General features: G+C 42.2%; 1 protein-coding gene across 1 annotated transcript; it reads left to right on the top strand.

The window, feature by feature from the left end:
* Positions 1-1,201: 1,201 nt before the first annotated feature.
* Positions 1,202-20,411, top strand: LOC309600870 (arylsulfatase H-like; the record flags this gene model as incomplete). Its single annotated transcript, XM_082333498.1, has 10 exons — positions 1,202-1,254; positions 2,123-2,263; positions 2,986-3,107; positions 4,020-4,142; positions 5,680-6,103; positions 7,160-7,300; positions 9,086-9,216; positions 12,271-12,433; positions 13,278-13,399; positions 20,041-20,411. 10 exons carry the CDS (start codon positions 1,202-1,204, stop codon positions 20,409-20,411), a joined length of 1,791 nt encoding a protein of 596 aa, XP_082189624.1.
* Positions 20,412-20,858: the final 447 nt, after the last annotated feature.

Below are 20,858 nucleotides of genomic sequence, written 5' to 3'. Positions count from 1 at the left end.
GGATTTCGCATGGATGGGATATTTCAGATTTTTATCTCTTTTCACAGTGAAGGAATGAATGTCATCTCTAATTTACTTCAGCGTACCGCATGAAGATAAGCATATGCCAGTCCCTGTGGAGCCGGTTTATCAAGTACTTCTGCATGACTGTCTGCACGGTTCCAGTGCAACATTTTCTGCAGATCCTTTAGTCTGTGGCCATTGACAAGGAAAAGGAGTGTATTTCCCAAGCCATTCTTTGTCCAAAGTGACTAGTTGTGCTCCCTATTTCAGCAAGCATAGGAAATTGCTTCCACTCATAAAATTTGCCTTGCCAGACAGAAATAAATATTTAGAAATTGAAGGCTTATTTCTAGGTTTTTGAAGTCCGGGGTGAGTTCATAGAGTTGGCAGGTAGAAAAACTGGCTTGTTAAATTTATAAATGGCATTAAGTTTTGAAGTCTTTTAAGGAAATAACCATAATGATATTCATGTTTCTGGACAGTTCTTAGTAACATTCAGACAGAAACACCTCCTTGAATGTACTAGATGGCATCCAAACCTAAAAATGTTTTAGTGCCTTCCCTAAGAATTACACTGCAATATTACTTTCCAGGATGGTTTTTCTTTGAGGCATTTTTTGTAATTTCAAAACTCACAGTAAGGATTAGATTATTTTCCTGGAACTTAAAGATAATTTGAGGTTATGTAAAGAGTGAGATACTAGTTTTACTTATCATTACCTCCTGTTTGTAAAATGGTGAAGACGTTCCTTTCAGTGAACACGAACAGTTCTGTGTATGTATTGAGTAACTGACACCTTTAACACTTCTTTAAAGCCATGGGCATTTAGCCTTCTTGCCAAACACTCACAAGTCCCCCTGAAGTTACTGGCAGCTGGGAACAGGCCAGATCTTGCAAAACGGCATGCTGTGCTATCTGACCTGACCTGGCCTCAGAAGTGCCCCTTCTGCCTTGTGGTGTCAGTTCAATAGGGCTCTGCAAGCACACGTTCAGGAATGTGGGGCCTGCGTAATCAAGCCCTAGTAGTTCAGTCCACCTCTGTTGCAGCCAGCCGCCCGCAGTGCCAGTATGATTGTGGCAATGCAGGGCAGTTAATGACCAGCCTCACAGACAAGATCACCAGAGCTACAGGGCTCTGATTTTTTTTTTTTTTTTTTTGTTATTGTTTTCTTTTTATACCAGAATTTCTAACCAACTATGTACCTGTTTCATAGATGGGGACGCGATGAAGTTTACCAGGGAAAACAATGGTAAGAAAAGACATTCACTGAGGGTCTTTTCTGGTTTTTATATGTTGTGCTTAATTAAACAGTTCTCTCATTTATTTATATATTTATTTTAGAAACTCATTTTGAGTCTGAGAGCAGTTAATACAGATTTAGAACTATTGGTCTTTCAAGGCCTTTCATCCTACTTTTATAGGACATGGAGGTTTAGGAGTATATATAATATATGGTGTAGTATATTTACTATGCATTTATCATATTGCAGTATCTATTAACGAACTAGCAGTCAGCAGATATGTTCTAGCATATGTATTTTACTTCAGGTGAACATCTGTAAGGTGCCTCTTGCAAACACCTTGAGCAACTAAGACATGTGCTGATGAGATATTCTTAGGGTCTTGTAGGAAGTTAAGCCCATTGCTGCAACCTTGAAGGAGCACTTTCCAGATGCAGTGTGTAGCACTGGGTGCAGTGGATGCAATAGTTAAGGCATTGCAATCATAACCAGCGTGCCTCCACACCAACCACCTCCATGCTCCTGTCCCACTCATTCCAGGAGCCTTAACAGCAGTGTCCTACACCCCTGCACAAGGGGTGCCTCGGGAGGCTTGCAAGCATCCAACCGCTCATCCTACTGTAAACATCTGCTGAGATCAGTGCAAATCTCAATCAAGAAATGCACACACAAAATTCCTGTGTGAATTAAAAAAAATATTACTGGTTTTAGAAAACTCAAGAACTTTTGTAAATATTCAGGAGCTCCATCTGCTGGCAGTATTTGGTAGCTGTTTGCATCTATACTGAGGCCTCATAGAACTTTAATGATAGTTTAAAGTCTATTGTAAAGCTTACAACTGTTTTTATAATATTACCGTGTTACTTTTAATTTCAGGAGCTGCCTAAACGTTTGGCTAATTTTATACTTCTTTCCAAGAGCCTGTGTATCAAATCCTTCAAAACCCAATTTTTTACTGATATTGGCTGATGATCTTGGTGTTGGAGATGTGGGTTGCTATGGCAATGATACAATAAGGTAAGGATGTATTCTGTGAAATAAATTATCCCTTCCTGGTGAATTTCAGTGGAAAAAAACACTGGTAACAGTACTAGAAAATTCATTATTAATGGGTTATTTTATCTAGATACACTTCTTTTCAAACCATGTACAAAATAAACGTTCTACAGTAATTCCTACTGAGTAATAATTATACAGGCATGCTTGAGCGACTTTATTGGACTTCTGATTTTCAGTATATACAGCCAGAGCTTTGCAAATGTGTCCATGCACTGTAATTGTCAGGCATGTGTATAATTTACAAGTTTCCACAACTCCAGGGTTGAAATGTCAAGGACCGGGATTAGGATTTAATATCACCTAATAACTAATGATTGTATATATATCCTGTGTTTTCTCTAGCCCATTACAGTCTTGGAAATTGTGTTGTCCTGTATCTATTAGTGGAATCTTTTTCACTATGCTGCATGAGCTTTTGATATGGGATAGACCTGAAATACCTTTTCTATATTTTTCTTCTTTTTAGTTATTAATAAAACCAAATGTATCATGGAAAATTAATTTCTAAGGAGTCAAGGTATCCAAAAAAATATATAACACAGAGCTTTCCTAGTTGAGTTGTAGGTAAACAGAGAGTTTTATGAATTTGACGGTGATGTCCTCGACAAAACTAGGAGGAGCAGGATACCACGAACTTCTGTGTAATCCGTTTTTATCAGAGATGGTATTTTTATCTTTAGGACCCCTAACATTGATGGCCTGGCAAAGGAAGGAGTGAGACTTACTCAGCACATTGCTGCAGCTGCTGTCTGTACTCCAAGCAGAGCAGCTTTCCTGACTGGCAGATACCCCATCAGATCAGGTTGGGCCTCTCTCTAACGGTTCACTGCAGTCTGTCTAGCTATTACTGCTATTAAAATTCTCCTTAAATAAACCATTTTAAAGACTAGTTAATCTAAGGATTTGGGGTCTCAGCGAGATGGGCAAAAATAAAGATAACTGGATTTAGCAATTAATTTCTATGGGAAAATCCCCACATAAAGCACATTTAATGTGGCTAAATGATAACACAGAAATGGATCCAAACAGCACAAACCACCCAGACGTAGAAACATGAAGAAGAAAATTGTGCAAATACTGTATGTTCAGTGGTATTAAGATCATATTAAGTGTAATATTTTGAATATCCTGCTAAAGTTTTTCATAGTGAAATGTGTCAGACTGTGGAATAGTTCTCAACAGTAACATTTTAAAACAGATTTACTTCAGCCACGTAAATTCACGACAGAAAACTCAGGCCACTGCATATGGCAGTAATAATCAGTGTAGCTCCTCTGATGCGATTCTGACTTGCTGAAGGAGAAATGTAATCACGAACTGTACATTTCAGAAGTGTGCACCCCTGACTCTGTAAGCCTTTTGTTCTATATAAAACCTCTTTTCCTCCCCCCCCCTTTTCTTTTTTTAACATTAAATTTTGATAGAAGTTTTGTTGTAAGATGTTGCCTAATGTCCAAACATAGGCACCTTAGTACCATTTGTAGATACCCAGCATAGCTGAGGCATCTGCATTGGACTAGCAGATAATGACATGGGACTTGGAAGAGACATCATTCTAGGGCGTCAATCAGAATATGCCAGGGCATACTAAATGGCTTATAAAAAGGCACTAGGCTTAGGCAACTGAGTCTCATTCATTAGAAAGAACAATCTGAGAAGACTGAAAATCTGAAATATGGCTTGTTTTATTTTAAAGACTCTCATTCCTCTCTAGGCATGGCATCAGCTACTCAGCGGCAGGTTCTCTTTTGGAATGGGTGTTCTGGTGGGCTCCCACCAAATGAAACTACTTTTGCCAGAATACTGCACCAGCAAGGTTATTCTACAGCACTTGTAGGTATGAGACATAGCAACTTGCCACCTTTTCATTGTTTGTTATTCAAATGAGGCTGCTTCTGTAAATATTTTTCTTTGCCAAAATATCTAGGATCAGTTAAACCAGAGATTCTTGTATGCGTAAGTTTCAAAATCAGCAGGGTTTAGAGAATGCCATCCACAAGCCCCTATGTCAGCACAGCGTATCTGATAAATCCAAAATGAGGATGTATGGAATACACAGATGTAGACTGCAAACAGAAGTAAATGCAAAGGAAAGAATCTTCTTTGCCCAGTACAGATTGCTTTAGGAAGAACCAATAGAGATATTCACTGATTTATTCGAGCAGAAAAATGTTGTCTGCCAGTCAGTACCAAGGCACCACAGTGGTCTCAATTATATCTGGTGGCTAGATTTTTGTTATTTATGCATCCTGCTTATTATTACAGTTAAGACTTTAGAAGTATCTTATTTTCTGCAAAAAGAAACTCTACCAAAAAAGCTGAAAGAGTCCTATTGACTTCAGTGGGTTTTGGATCAGAATACACATCCAAAAAAGAAAATTCTATTAACTCTTTGCTAATTTTGCCTGAACAGCAATTAAAGGCTGTGTCTTTCAAGCACCTCTCATTTTTAAACTCTTCAACTCTTTTTGATGTAGTCAAAGGTGTCACGTGCTTAATTGTAATCACAGATTTTCACACCTCGGCTCCAGCACACCGAGGTGTCATTTAGTTCCTAAGTTGAAGTGAGTCTTAGCGATGTACTGACTTCACACATGCCCGTGCAAAGGGGTGAACTTTCCCTAGCTCACTGCAGTCTGGTATAGCTTATACAGTAAACAACATTCATATACATGAGCACAGAGCTGGTTAGCAGTTCTCAGAAGTTATTTGTCCAGCTAATAGCCCCTAAGTCCATGGTTATAGACTGTTTGTCCTTCAATGTCAGGATAATTACACTGCTCTGTAATATGACTTCATTAAGGTTCATTATCAGCATATGATATTCTCGTACGTCCAATTGTACTGGATAATTGAAATGGCCTATTTTTGCTACTCACTTTAGGATGAATATAGACACATAGAGCCAGTATGTACACCTTCTTCCTGAAATTTGTTCTTGGACTGTGAAGGTCACATGGAACTTGTGTGTAAATTAGTTCATATTTTTGCACTTAGCTGTTTCTTTTGGCACAAGGGTTCCTCCAGTTTCTCCCCATTAGGCTACCCATTAACGAATGGCTACTTCATCATGTGAAAAATAACAAGCACCAGCTATTGCAACCCTATTTGTTCTTATTTAGGGAGGTGTCTGAGCTGGACCATTGCCCTACATGGAATTTTAACAGATAGGTGAGGAAAACCTGCTGTTTTAGGCAGATAAAGTGCCAACTCACAACTGCTCCCTGAGAGCCTGTCCCCATTCCACACCAGCTCCTCCCTTGGCTGCACCTTAACTGAGGAGTTAGGAAATTAGAAATTAGATACTAAAAATACAGGCAGACACTCCCAAGAGTAATGATGTTGGATTTAAGATCTTTGTTTTATATTTTCAGGGAAGTGGCATATGGGTGTGAACTGCAAATCCCACCGTGATCACTGCCACCATCCTTTAAATCATGGCTTTGATTATTTTTACGGCATGCCTTTTACCCTTTTGAATGAGTGTCAAGGCACAAATGACCCTGAACTGGCCAAGTCTTTGCAAGATACATATTGGCTTTACACACAGATGATCATCCTTGCAGTGCTTACTCTTTTGATTGGAAAACTTGCCAACTTATTCTCAGTAAAATGGAAAATAATCATATGTCTGGTCATCTGTGGTCTCCTGTATTTCATCTCCTGGTACTCCAGCTATGGTTTCACCAAGTACTGGAACTGTATCCTGATGAGAAACCATGATATCACTGAACAACCGATGAATCTAGAAAAAACTACTTCTAATATGCTGAAGGAGGCAGTTTCATTCATTGTAAGGTAACCGACAGAAGTTGTATCACATTTTAAGGATTTTTAAAAACAATGTGAGTATTGTGTCATACACCACTAGGTTAGACAGCTGGCATGCTGACCTACCCATCCTGATGCTGGCCAGTAATTTGTTGTTTTCTGGCATCGCCCTACCTGTCAGCATCCAACTGCTGTCCTTCATCTTATACATAGCTTGTCAGCTCCTCAGGAAAAGGAAGATTATTTTTTTGTGTTTATGTTTTGTTCACCTAATACAAAGGGGTCCTGGCCAAGGACTGAGCCTTCTGCTAGTATGAACAGAAAAATTATCTTAGCCTGATGAATGGGCTGTCATAGAAAGTGTCATATGAAGTTGATATTTTACAAACAGGAGGGTGATAGTGAGTTTTGTTTTGTTCTCCAAGGATGTTCTTCATTTACAATACTATCAATAGCCTCAACTGGCATTGAACAAGCCACTAAGTCTTTAAAAGTATTCATGTGTCAAGTCTGGGCATATCCTGAATCAGATTATACTATTTCTGTCAGGGTTTTTTTAAGGGAAATTGGGGGTAACATAAATCTCTTCTGTAAAACTTTGAGCATAGATAATCTCAGGTTCTTAGGACATCCTGCCTGGCCTGATGTTAAAGGGAAATGGTTCCTCTGCAGGTGCAGTGACATTATCTGCCTCTTCCATGAGGGTGTCTCAGATGCTCAGTGACATCCATGTTAATTTTACACAAGCGAGTCCTATTCTCCTTGCCTCTGAGAGTGTGTCAGTCTTTTGGCTGTGAACTTTCCTAGTTATTTATTTAATGTGCTACGCATGTCTAGTTTGGAACCAGAAAAAGAAAGGACCCATTACTATTTTGGTCTTAATACAGAACCAAAATCTTTGAGGGGTGTTTTAATCCTCTCTGTCTCCCAAAACCTCAAAAATGCAAAGATGTCAAAATAAAAAAAAAATTATTTTAGACCCCACTAATAATTTTTATTGAGATAGTCACTACCATGTCACTGTTATATTTTGGGCTGAGTGACAGTTTGCAGAGAAATGATTATTGTTTTCTTTTATTTCAGAAACAAGCATAGACCGTTTCTTCTCTTTGTTTCCCTTTTACATGTCCACACCCCTCTCGTTACCACAGAGAAGTTTCGGGGAAGAAGCAGACATGGTCTATATGGAGATAATGTAGAAGAGATGGACTGGATGGTGGGTAAGTGCTCATCTTGAAGAAAATCCTTAATTTATTTCAATATGTGGAAAGGAAATTAAAGGGGTGGTCACAGAACTCCCTTTTTGCATATTACAAAAATCAGTGGACTTGTCTTGGATACACAGTTAGCTCCAGAGATTGCCATTCCATTACCACACCTCTTCTTTTCTTAAGGTGAAAGCCTAGACTTTTCTTGTGAGGATTTGTTCTTTTTATTTTTTTTAATTGACACCTTCTGTGCTGCAGTGTTAAATGCAGTCAAATAATCAAATATGTGCTTGATCATGTGGTTAATCAAAATGTATGACATTTCTCCAGCTCTGTCTAGTCTCAGAAGATATAACTGGTGCTGCTGCTGAATATTCCTTTATACGGTGGTTGGTCTGTGTACTTGTTTGTTTTTATCAAAGAATAATCATTGGAGCAGAAACCAGAACTCCTTCCTAGCCAAAAGGCCAAGTTAAAAAGCTACGGAGTTTCACTTAATAAATTGTGTCAAGTCAGTATATCGTGAAGACTCACTTAGTTCAAAGCCTTACTTAGTAGTTCCCTTCTGCTTCAGTGGGAGGGAGGTAGCTCCTGTTTGTATTTAGTCAAAAGTGAAGACCCTATTGACAAAGTATTCATCTCCTGTCTAGGCCAAGATTCAGTCCCTGAACCCTTTTTTCCTCCAATAACCATGTTTACAAAATTATATTTTGAGGGGAGCCCCATTGCTTCTAATGGGCAGGCTGAGAACTTCTGTGAGATCCAGTTGAACCAGAGGACTCTGCCATGCTCATCTTGCAGGTTTTTGGCACCCGTCACCATCAGGCACAGCTACGCAAGCAGAGCTGGATAGCAGAAGTCTGATGGTGTAAGGAACATGCCTTGTATAGGCCAAACAGGATGGCAGCCAGTGAGGAGAGAAGTTTCCAGGGTTGGACAGCTAAGAAAGAGATTTGGGGTCTAATTCAGAACCAAGATGCCTAGACTCAATCTAAACTCTTTTTGGGGGCAGGTGTCTATTTTTAGGTAAGGTCAATAAGTAGTTTGACCAAGGAGACACAGGAAGTCTATAAAGGTTAAGAGATTGAGCAAAAGCCAATCACTAGCTTATGCTTTTTCTTTGCATACTTCAGCTTTTGCTGGTGCTTCTGTAGCTATGGAAGCTGTTCTTGGTGAATATGTTTGATGCAATAGGTAATGAGGATAAGCAATCAAAGATAAATCATATTCTGTATAAACATTTGATGCTATTAGTACCAAAAACATTCCTTATGAATTTAGGTTTGAATTGCACTCTGTGGAGTTTTCCCACTGACATCAGGAGAAGATTTTGGTTGACAGTGTGCAGCCTAATCTCAGGGTCCCTGTTCGGTTCCTGGTGAGAGACAGCAGTTTTCTATGATTAGGAACCTAGCAGCACTATTACTTAAGCTTTCCAAGATGCCTGAGGCTACACAATGGAGACAATCCTTGACTCAGAGAACTCACAGCATAAAGCGGACAAAGTATTCTGAGTAGCTTGAATAAAAGGATCATTCATTGAACTTATTTTCCAATTTTTTTTTTTTTCCTGTTTTTATAGACACCACAAACAAATTTTGGACACATTCAGCAGATTTCCATTGGGCTCTTATTATGTCTGTAATGCAGGATTAGTCTTTGCATTGCTTGTGGTAGCTCATAACAGAACTCATTCAGGTAAACGGAAAGACTTGATCTTCACTGAATTTTGAGTCAAGGCCTAAAAAATCTGACTGCATCTCCAGACATAATTATGATTTTTTGCTTTGTTTATAGGCAGGCTTCTGGATGTTATTGACAAAGAAGGCTTGAAGAATACCACATTCATTTATTTTGCATCTGATCACGGAGGATTCTTGGAGGCTCACAGAGGAAATGCTCAGTTGGGTGGATGGAATGGGATCTATAAAGGTAAAATTTTGGTAGTGTGCACATGCATAAGACTTCCTCTTAAAAAGAAAATGACAGGATAAAATACATTCAGACAGACTGTATTTACTAAACTGGGATGATGATTTTGGATTGTAGGGCTGGAGTAAATTAAGGGCATCAGCTATTCATCTTTCAGCCCCCAGACAGGATCACTTTCACCAAAGCTACTCCTGACAGCTGTATTGTCTAACCTGTTCTTAAAGACCTTCAGTGATTTCCCAGATAATCCAGTTTCCATTGTCTATGCTACTGGATGTTTTTTCCTGGTACCTACCGTGGATTTCCTTGCTGCAGTTTAAGCAATAGATCCTGCCCTATCCACCAATATACAGAGAAGAGACTCTTCCTTTCCTCCTTGCAACAGCCTGTTGTTGCAAGGTTGTAATGTATTTCAATGCTGTTATGTTCCCCCTTGTTCATCCTTTCTTTAGACCCCAGTGTGCTTGTACCCCTTCTAGTTCCATGTTGTCTTTAAATATTGTAAGCATATTACCTAATGCATAACTCAAAGCAGTACTTGAAAATGTTATAGCGTCATAGAACTATAGAATACCTCAAGTTAGAAGGGACCCATAAGGATCATCGAGTCCAACCCCCTGCTCCTCACAGGACTACCTAAAGCTAAACCATAGGACTAAGAGCGTTGCCCAGATGCTCCTTGAACTCTGACAGGCTTGGTGTTGTGACTACTTCCCCTGGGGAGCCTGTTCCAGTGACCGACCACCCTCTCAGTGAAGAACCTTTTCCTAACATCCAACCTGAACTTCCCCTGACGCAGATCCAGAACACACTGTTTGGAGTCTCACTTGAAACATCTTTCTGTTTTTCACATTAGACAATTATCTGTGTCAACACTGGCAGATATCATGATGACTATTTTCTTGCTATAGTTTTCCAGTTTCTCATCTATCATATAGATGTTTCATCTAGACTCTCTTTCTGTGACTGGCTTGCGACACAGTATCAAAAGCTCTGTGGAAATGAAGATCTATGGTATCTCTTGCATGTGCTCCCTCTGGACTACCAAGCTCAAAAAGCCGCTGTGACAGCTTGCGCAGCTTGGAACTTATTGTATAATGAAGCCTGAAAACTGATCCCATCACTTATTTTCCTACAGAAGAAGATTTGGGTGCCTTGATCTTGCTCAGCACCAAAATGCACATTGTCTAGTAGTAAGTTACTCGATGAGCCACACAAGCAATGTTTGATACAGCTGGGATCTCATCCAGAAACAGTCCTAAATGCTAAATTAGCCTTCAGGTCTGGATACGAAGTTTCCATACCAGCAACAGATGCAGAAAGGCCAGTCGGCTCACTTGAATAGCTCAGAACCTAACCGAGGGAATTCACGTCTACTAGCCTAACACAAGTATATTAGTAACAGGAGAGTCTGGAGAGGAAAGGTGAATGTGATTAGACAGGGATTTTAGTACGAGAGGACAATGATGAAATGCCTGCTTAGAGAGAAGACAAGAGGAGACAGAATATCAGTTTAGACATTAATAACAGAAAGGCATTCCCATTTATGTCCGCATACAGCAGAACAGAGGACATCCAGTGAAACTAACTAGCAATGACTCAAAAAAGATTAAAAAATTTAGTTTAATTCATAAATATCTGTAGAACTCACTGCTGCTATTGCTAACAGGATATTAAAAACAAGAAGATAAATAAGCCATCCATACGAATAATGAGAATAGCCACTAGCAAATAACACAGCATGAGATACCGTTATCTTACATAGCACAAAGGTTATTGCACAAGCAGCTGGACTTGCCCTGTTTATAAACCATCATGCCACCTTGTCAGCCTTTAAAACCAAGCTCTGGGAGCCTTGCCTCTCAGCTGTAGCTATGCACACACCTCCTCCATAGCAAAGTCTGGCATTACTTGGCAAAGCAGGAGGCTAGTATAAACCACCATTCAGCTGCTGATTTATTACCTGACTAATAAGCCCATTTCAAGTTTTGTTTGCCAATTTTCCTACAACACTTTCCATCAATGACTTGTCATTTCTGCCCTTGATAGGAGGAATAACAGAGCAAAGGTCATATAGGTACCTGAGCTTTTTGCAATTTTTTTTTTTTTCATAACTGGACCCTCAACTTGGAGTTCTGGCTTTAAACCACATTGTTTCATTAATATCCCCATCCTTGACATCTATAATTCATATCTGTAATTAATGAATGGTTCTCACTTTGAAATACTATTCAAAGCAATATTTTGACTTACAAGAGAGCCAATTGCATGGTGGAACTAGAGGACTAGAGAAACGCAAGCGAAACCAAGTTAACAAAGACTCTTTGGATTACCTCAAGACAACTTCAACAGAAATGTAGGTGGAAAGTCTTCATCGCTGCAACATATTCAGAGTACTCCCCTATTTGCTGTACAGGTTCCACTCTCTTTCATTTGGGACCACCTCAGAGCATCCCTGGAACTGTAAACTCCTGGAGGGCAATCACATGTTATCCTAATTCCCCTTACTGCTCTCCAGGACTGCAAATCATTTTGTAATGTTCCTGCTGCCTCTGATTGCGAACTCTCTGACAACCAAGCTTGCCCTGCGTTAATCCTTCTTCCTCAGGCACCAAGTGGGGCTGCAACCTCTCATAGACTCCAAGTCAGATTTTGCTTTTTATTAATAACAGACTTTTTTCTTGTGTGTATTATTAGGGAGTGTGGAGATTATTCTCAGACATGACATTCAATTAAGATTATTGGTCAGAACGTCTTCTCAGGTGTCAAAGGGTGGAATTGTTCCTCTTCTGCCAAAAATACTGCTTAGTAGTGAGTTGCCATATGTGCCACCCAAGAAAGCAGCGTAAAATAGAGAGGTTAATAATACTTATTTTTGAAGAATGGAATTTGCACTGTAGTCATTCTAGTGTTCTCCAGGATTTAGTGTGTTTTCATTAAAGTTATTTTTAATATTCTGAAAGTTTTAAAAGCTTTTATTTTATATCCATAATAAATGTCTAATATCTTTCATTCTTTTATCTTTTTTTGGTACTTTTTTCTCCCCTCTAACAGGTGGAAAAGGAATGGGAGGCTGGGAAGGAGGGATCCGTGTCCCAGGAATAGTTAGATGGCCAGGAGTGTTGCCTGCAGGGAGAGTTATCAATGAACTGACAAGCCTTATGGACATTTTCCCAACAGTGGTTCACCTCGCTGGAGGGGCAGTGCCTCAGGACAGGTACAAAAGTGGCTACATAAACCATATTTGCTCCCCTTTCTTGGTTTAGATAGATGCTGACTATATGTGTCATGCATCCTAACAGCCACAGGTTAAAATCTGTTTGTTTCTTAACCAGGCAATTCTCTAGCTTGCTTTCTGTGTAGCTTTCCCCATCCTGTCTGCAGACGCGCGGATATTCACAAAGCTGGTTGGTCCTGTCAGAGTACTAGGACGGGCCCTTTCCAAGACTGGGAAGCCTGGTTCTTTGTGAGTAGGGAAGGTGGAGCAAATGGCACATGGCCTGCATTTGGCTGCCAGTACCGGAGAAATAGCTTCCTCGATAGCAAACAATTTGTAGCATCTATGTTAGACTCCTCTAAAGAACACAAGAAAGCATGGGTGGCTGAGCCATTTGAACAAAAAGCATAAAAGTACTGGCGGGGTGTAACTAAACCAACTGTTAGTCAATTTTTTTTTTTTTTTTTTTTTTTTTTTTAATGAAGCCTTGAGCTCACAGAGCTATCAGTGACTTCCATCTCAGGGAGCAAAATTAAAAGCTGTGAACCATGCCTTCACTATGGTTATCACTTACTCCCAGGAAATTTACAGTAATGGTGACTTATCTCCCCAGGCAGGATGTGTGAACTAGCTGTAATTGCAAAAAATGCTAGTAACTGCTAATCACTGGTCTCCACCCATCCACACAATTAAAAATCTCAGGGCTCATTAGCTAAACAGTAGCTTGGTTTAGAAATTATACTTGAAATCCTAATGCTGCATACATGGGGAGTGAGTACTGCTCATGCTCCAGCTGCAGATTGAAATTCTTAAACAGTCTGGTGACTCCCATCCTCTCCATCAGGGTAATTGACGGGCGCACCTTGCTGCCTTTGCTGCGGGGGACGGTTCAGCACTCCGAGCATGAGTTCATGTTTCACTACTGCGGTGTGTTTCTGCATGCAGTGCGGTGGCACCAAAAGGACAGTGAGTATAAACACCCCCCTCCTGCATATCACAGATGATGTAATGACCCCTAGCTTCCAATAGAGTATCACGTAAAAACATATGTACATATATCTGGGGTAAGTTTATTACCTCAAACGCTCACTTCTTCTGCAAGGTGCGGAATGGCTTTGTTGTTAGCTCTCCTGCCTTGCCTGAGATGAAGTTTCACTTCCTGGGTAGCATAGCTTCAAGAATCTCCCTGTCGTTGCAGTGTTTCTGTCGCTTTTGCTGCAAAAGCATTTGGGATCAGCTTTAATGTAAGGTTGAAGAAAAAGGAACTGCTCACCTAAGGTCTTTATCTTAAGCAGTAGTTTGTTTTTTTTCAATAGCCCTATCTTGTTTCATTTTTCAGCTGTGGCATTAGGCAAGCTGACTGCAGCTGTAATGCTTTCCTGAGCTTTCAACAAGCACCCGATCTTTGCTGATGTCACCCTCCATTACAGTGTAAAACAGAATGGGCCAGTGACTGGTGGCTGTGTCCTTATTCCTGCTCAGAATGGAGGATGGCATCAGTGTGACCAGACACAGGTGCCTGGATCTGGGCTTGTTGTTCTATAGTCACTGAAGAGATGCAGATGTTTACAGGTTGTGATTTACCTCCTCCTGATTAGCACATCTGGGCTAGATCAGTCAGGCCTGTTTCTCTCCACTGACTAACAAGGGACCTGAGACTGACCATATCAGATATAAAAATCACCCTCATATTAAAGCCAGTTGGGATGAATTGCACCTTATGTGACTGGATGATGTGACAGCAAGTGTAAAGTTGATTAATTTGTGGTGATGCTGTACTTTTTTTTTTTTTTTTTCTTCTTCTTCATTCTGCACAGCTGGAGAAATGCAGTAGGCTATGCCTATGCATCTTCCCATCCTTTAGAAACTTGAATGAGCCCCTTTAATTTTTGTTTTGCTTTCCTTATCTGTGAAGTGAGAGAGGAATTACGGAGTTCTTGAGAGACTGCAATTAGATAATAGTTACAAATGCTGGGGCATTCCACCATCAGCAGCTGTTCACATTCAGCTGGTACGTTGACAAGGAGCAGGCTGTTCGAAGAGCACTTTGAGTGCTGACCGTGGGATGAGAGAACCTTAGGCAGCCCAGGAGGAAACCCTTCTTAAATCACAGTGTTAACTGGGCGATCTTTCTAATGCCTATTTACATTTTCTTTATGATATTTTCTGATACAATGACAGTATCAATTATAGATAGTATCAAGCCAAGAATCTACTTACTCAGTGAAAACATCAAGACTACAAAACTTGTACTAGCAAATATTTCAAAAAGGACTTCTCTGTTCCCCTAAATACACACACAAGAATATCAGGATAATGGCTGAGAACTTTGCTGTCTGTCTTGTTGGCATGAATAAATACATACCAGAGTTGCAACACCAAAGTTTTAGTCATGCTGCCAGTTTAACCTTGAGGTCCGTGCCCTTGTCACACCACGTTTGACAGAAGCATGGCTCCGGGCAGGAAGTCACTGCGCTCGGCTGACAGGAAACATGGAGGAAAGGGACTAAGGACTAAATGTGAGGATGTGATGCCAGGTGCTGTGGTGGAATTTTATTTTTAGGTTCTTAATCCCCAAAGATAAACCTGGATATGCCATTAAAGGAAAAATGTGTAAGCTATACAAGCCATACAGTACCTGAGGAGCTAATACCTTCAGGGTGAGATCCAAACTAACCCAGACACTGCTCAAGCAGCTGTATGGTAGAAAATTCTAAGTACAAGGGTGTTTCATAAGTCTGGTTCTTCCATGGAGTGGAGCATCTTCAAGCCCTCCAGGGAAGGGTTGGGTTTTGGTTTTGGGTTTGTGGTTTTGTTTTTTTTTTTCCTCTTGGGAATCCTCATTCTCTATTTTCTCTGGAGAGAAGATGCTGATAACATTTTTGTCTAAGAACTAGGAAAGGGATTGTTTATTTAAAAAAAACCAAACCAAACCAAAACCAAAACCAGCAGCCACTGCTGCTGTTCTGCCTTGCAGCTGAGCGGTAAGGCCTTCACCACCCTACCGGGCTGCCGCAGTTGGGCAGCACTGCTGAAGAGCTGGTGCTCGGGGCAGCTTCAAGCAGGCGGGCCTGCTCTCGGCAGCTCACTCTGCCTTGCTGCTTCCCCTGAGCTGGGGGTTTGGATGACCTGATACCCCCATGGCTATGAAACAAGATTAACATGATGAAAATAGAGAAAAAGCAGTGGAGGAGGGACTGGTGCGCTCCTTACCTGGTAAGTGCTGACCGCTTAGGCCAGCGATGGAGGGAAATGCCTGGCAGGGGAACGCTGCAGGCGTGGTGTTCTGCAGCACCCACCCCACAGAACACTCCGCTCCCCCCGGCCTCGCCTTCCCCTCGCACCGGGTGGCGGCAGGAGGCCCGGCTCTGGGCCGCACCGCCGCAGAGCCGGGCCCGGGCCGCCCTCTCCTCAGCCGGCGGAGCGGAGCCGGCAGGGGAAGGCGCCGCCAGGGGGCAGCGCGGCACCGCCAACCGCAGCAACCGCCGCAACCGCCGCAACGGCCGCCTCGCTGCCCGCAGGCGGCAGCAGCGCCCGCGCTCGGGGGGCGGCAGGGCGCCATCAGACGCGAATTAATGCTTCAGACGGGGCGGCTGTAAAAAATGAAGCAATTAAATCTCCCTGGCGCTTCGGCGCAGCTAGCTGCTCCGCTTTTCTTTTTCACATCTGGAGGTGCCCTGTGTGCAAAGCCACCCACGTCTGTGGGCGTGCAAGAGGGAGCGTGGCCAGGCCGCCGCAGGCTGAGGGCTGCTGCCCCGGCTCCCCGGGAGGCGTGGGGCAGCCCCGGGCCCAGCCGGGCTCACGGCGCCAGGAGCCCTCGCCGGGCCCTGCCCTGTGCAGGGGCTTCATTTCCAAAGCGTTGTCACCGCTGGTGCCCACCTGAGCCCCACCCTGAGCTCCAGGCCTGAGGTTTGAGCCAAGACACACCAGCGGAGCATGGCCGTGCCCAGGGAGCCCTGTGCTGTTGTGCATGGAGCCCACAGCAGCCTACGCCTGGCAGAAACATGAGAGTCACCGCTTGGAACCTCTCTCCCCTTGTGTCCAATACTCAGCAGACCAGGGAGTTAGAGACTGACGATGAGAGCACAGCTCTTAGAGCTGCCCCTCGAGATGTGAGAGGTCAGTTCACCTGACACAGACTGGTGCCAAGCCGGCGCCACACCAGAACTGCCAGTAGCTCCAGGCTTGATCACACCTAACTCCGAGCCCATTCAGCTGTTCGCATCACCTAAAGCAGAACAGCAGTCAGAAACTCAAATCTCCTATGCTTCTAAATCCATTGCTTTTCTTTGCGATCTCTCTTCATTTCTTTGTAACGCGTATTTTTTCTGGACAGAGAAAGTTTCTGGGCAGAGAGAGCTTTGTCTGACTGCAGTGACTCCTGGAGGAAATTCCTGCTAGAAGAGTCATGCCACACTTCCCTAGTGAAAGGCCAAATACATACTCCATCAAGGGATGCGTTTGAAGAATTGCTTTTCAGGTTAAAGGACTGCTCTTCTCCTCACCTAGCTTTCACCTCTTCTCCTAGGCTGTGTAAGGTGTGGCTACGTTACAATTTCCATTCAGACCAGAAGCATGCTTTTGAAGCAAACCCCTCTTGAGCATACCCACTCACTGTGCTTTGGGTTGCGTTGTGGAATGGGCTTAGAGGTCATGACTTTAGTTTAGATGAAACTAAAGTGTAAAATAGGCTACGGGATCATACCTAATATGCTCTAATCACTAGAAGACGTTGTGTAGTTGGGACCAGACAAGAGTTAGCCCCCAGACAAACACAGCATGGATGTCAAGCCATCAATAACTGTTCTGCTCTACAGATCAATTTCTAATGGGCCACCCTACCTGTAACATAAACACAGATGAAATACGCAGATGCAAGCTGTATTTTGTGTTCCTATGAAGCCACACGCACAGCTAGATCTCCTGTGCATGCCCTTCCCCAATTTTTCCCCACTGAGCCACAGCCACTCATGGCAAGGGGGTTGAAAACGATGCGATGTTCTGCATTTGAAAGACTGGCTAATCAAGTATCACTGTGGGGCTCAACTTTCAGCCAAGCCAGAAATTCTGATTCTTTGCTCCAACTGCCATTACAGACTTTTTAGAGTCTGTTTTAGCTCATTTACAAGTATATCACATTTGTGTTACATACTTATTGTCTGTTTACTTCTATCATCTGTTGGACAGGCTAGAAATGAAGCCATTGTGTCTTGATGTCACCCAGGCAGGACCCATCAATTAAGCCCTTCACTGAAGCCAGAAGAAGCCTTTGTCTCTATGTTAAAGAGTCCTTTCCTCTACCACAGCACAATAAGGCTTATTAGTGACAGTCCGTTTATTTCTGCTCATTAAACTGATTGATTGTTACCAGATGGGTTTGAGAGATGTTTGGATTGAAGAAGCAGGTTTCCTTTCCCTTGCATATATTATATTAACATGTTGCTCTAAAATTCACACGCATCCTTCACATTCTGTCAGAGCTACTTCAGTAGCAAATTGCATATCCCTCTTTGCCTCTTGGAGATGACTGAAACCCCTGCTGCTTCCATCAGCACTGATTTCTTCCATCAGCACTGATTTCTACTGATTTTTTTTTTTTTTTTTGGATCCCTCTGTAACCCAGCTGTCTACTCAGCTCACCAAGACAGGTTAATTACAATCAGCCTCACTGTATCCTTCTGAATGAACTAAAAAGGACCTGGCTCTCTCCCACTCTGCAACTCCAGTAATTATTTGCAGCTGTGAAAAGTGGATGTTAAAATTTTGCAGAATCAGAACAATTCTCCTCACTCTACACTCACTTCTCTAAACTGCCCTATAGGGTGTAAGTTAGGGGGAGTTCAGCTCAACTATTTATGGAAAAGAGTGACTACTTTGTTTTTTCTGAAAACTGATCACATAAATTCCTACCTATAGCTAGAGAAGTCTACCTGTCCATCTCATATTTATCTATTAAGTGGTCATTTTAGCAATATCACAATAGCACTCTGACTAGAGCCAGCTGATCAGAAAAACGTGTGTGGCCATGAGAGCACTTATTTCACTCCTTCTAACAAGTATCTATGCTACCTGACCAACAGACGTAAGACCCAGATCCCATGCTCGGGGAACCCTGACATGACAGAGGATGCTTGCGTCTTTGTCATGAGGCAAATGCTCTTAGTCACAAGACAGGGAAAAGTAGAAGAACATGGAGCACATCCCAGCCAGCAGCACAGCACGCACCCAACCACAGCTAAGGAATACCTGTCCTTTGTAAGCCATAGGGAAATGAGCCCATTTCCTTTAAGAAATCCACCTTCTGCATCCTTGTTCTCACTATTTCAGAAATGCAGATATCTAAAATCTGTAACGTTTCTAGATGTATAATGCCAAAACATTTGAGAACCATTGAGACATCATCTCTCCACAGAAGTGCAGAAGTGTAGCTTAGCAGGACATGGAAACCATGGGGTGGAAATAAATACATAGCCAGCCAGCAACTGGAGATTTTAAGCTAAAAGATTATCATCTGAGCCTTAATATCTGTTACTTGTTCTCCCTCACCTTTTAAGAAGTTTTTAAATTTTATTTATTAACAAAATATGTTCTAGCAGTGGTGACATGACAGAGACAGAAGAATAAAACTGCAGACTCCCAGTGACGAAGAACAGCTCCAGGGACAATAGAAGGAAGGAAAGTTCAGCTGATTCCATTGAACCAAAAAGATAATGCCACGTAGGGACAATGCAGTTGTCAGCTCAATGCATTGCAGAAGTGGCTCCAAGAGTTGAATGTCCCCTTTCTTCTCCTCTCCCTTTTTCATACTATCATCTAATTGCTGTCTTCCTGTTGGGCACAATCCTTGCCTCTCAGTTCAGTGTAGTGCTTTCTAAACGTGGGGTGAGGGATAGGGGAGAATGGAGGAGGGAGAAGGAAGGAAAATCTGTTGAACTGCATTCAGATTTAGTCCTAGTCATTTATCATTTCTTCATTAAAAGTTACAGTCCTGCACTTACTTACCCAGCAGTCAGTACAAGATCTTGATAAAGTACAAGCTCTAAAGCTGCAAACTAGTTGCCTTCATCATGTTAACTTAAAAACTAGACTCCAGATTTTACTGTTTTCATGGCCTGCAATTACCACCCTATTTGAAAGCATGCTGGAAAGTGAGCATGGAAATGGGCTGTGATCAGTTTCTGCCCAGGTGCTCTTCTTGGCTCAGATGTACAGAGCCAACAGAAGAACCACCTACCAGTACCTCCACCCAGAAACTGGGGGCTACGTTCCTTGTTCCCGCCCCCCCCCCCCCCAAGAGGCACGTAGAGTTTTAAAGGGATGCAAGAAAGTGGCAGAGACTCCCTCTGCACCCAAAATATTAGACCTAACCATCCACATAGTGTATACGGCCCTGGATGTACCCAGAGCCCAGGTGGGCCTGTGAGCCACAAAAACATTCTGAATCCCTGCCAGCTCCCAAAAGAGCCTTTCCCCATATGTGACAACCACGACATAAGCCTGCCCTTGGAACGACAAAGCAGGTCACGTAAAATGTGAACCAATCTTTCAGGGACCTCCCCTGACTCCTGCTGCCATTAAGCTGTCCAAATGTGCTTCTTCTGTGGCAGGCGGCACCACATGGAAAGCTCATTATGCTACTCCAGTATTCCAGCCAGAAGCCTCTGGGGCCTGTTTTGGAAGAGGAATTTGCCCATGTTTTGGGGATGGCGTAACCCATCATGACCCTCCGCTGCTGTTTGATCTCTCGCAAGATCCTTCTGAGGCAAATCCTCTATCAGCTGATACTGAGCCCTTGTTCGACACTGTAACGAAGAGAATAGGAAAAGCTGTAGAAGAGCATCGCAAGACGCTGACTCCAGTCCCACAACAGCTGTCTCCTTACAATAATATATGGAAGCCGTGGCTGCAGCCATGCTGTGGCACATTCCCGTTCTGTTGGTGTGATGAAGAAAACAACAAAGCTGATGGCATACTTTAATACCAAAATCAAAGTACAGTTAGCTTAAAATAGGTAACAGTTTTCACAGTCACATGACTACAGTCATAGAGAGATACGGGTCAATTACACTGGAATAACTGAAAGGGACATTATTGGTGCTTTTTATTCAACCTTTTCTCTTACCCACAGATGTTCAATAAGCCTATAGTTTAAAAAAAAAACTGAAAATGCTTCAAACATATCCCACCTATGGGTCACCTGTATAATCTATCCCTCAAGTGCGTAATTCTGGATCAAATACCCAAATAAATGAAACAAAATTTCTTTCCTTACTGATTTTAAATTCAAATTCAAATAAATTATGAACAATAAGAGAGCAAACTTTAATTGCAGCTGTTTGTACAGGTAATATCCTCGTTAAGGCACCAGACTGAGCCCAAGAGAGGATCTCTATTCAGGCCTTCTCTCTTTAATGAAAAAAATGTC

Source organism: Platalea leucorodia, assembly GCF_965183815.1.
Source record: "Platalea leucorodia genome assembly, chromosome: 2".
In the NCBI taxonomy this organism is placed as follows: Eukaryota; Metazoa; Chordata; class Aves; order Pelecaniformes; family Threskiornithidae; genus Platalea; species Platalea leucorodia.
Note: the sequence above shows the minus strand (reverse complement) of the source record. Positions and strands in the feature narration are given on the sequence as shown.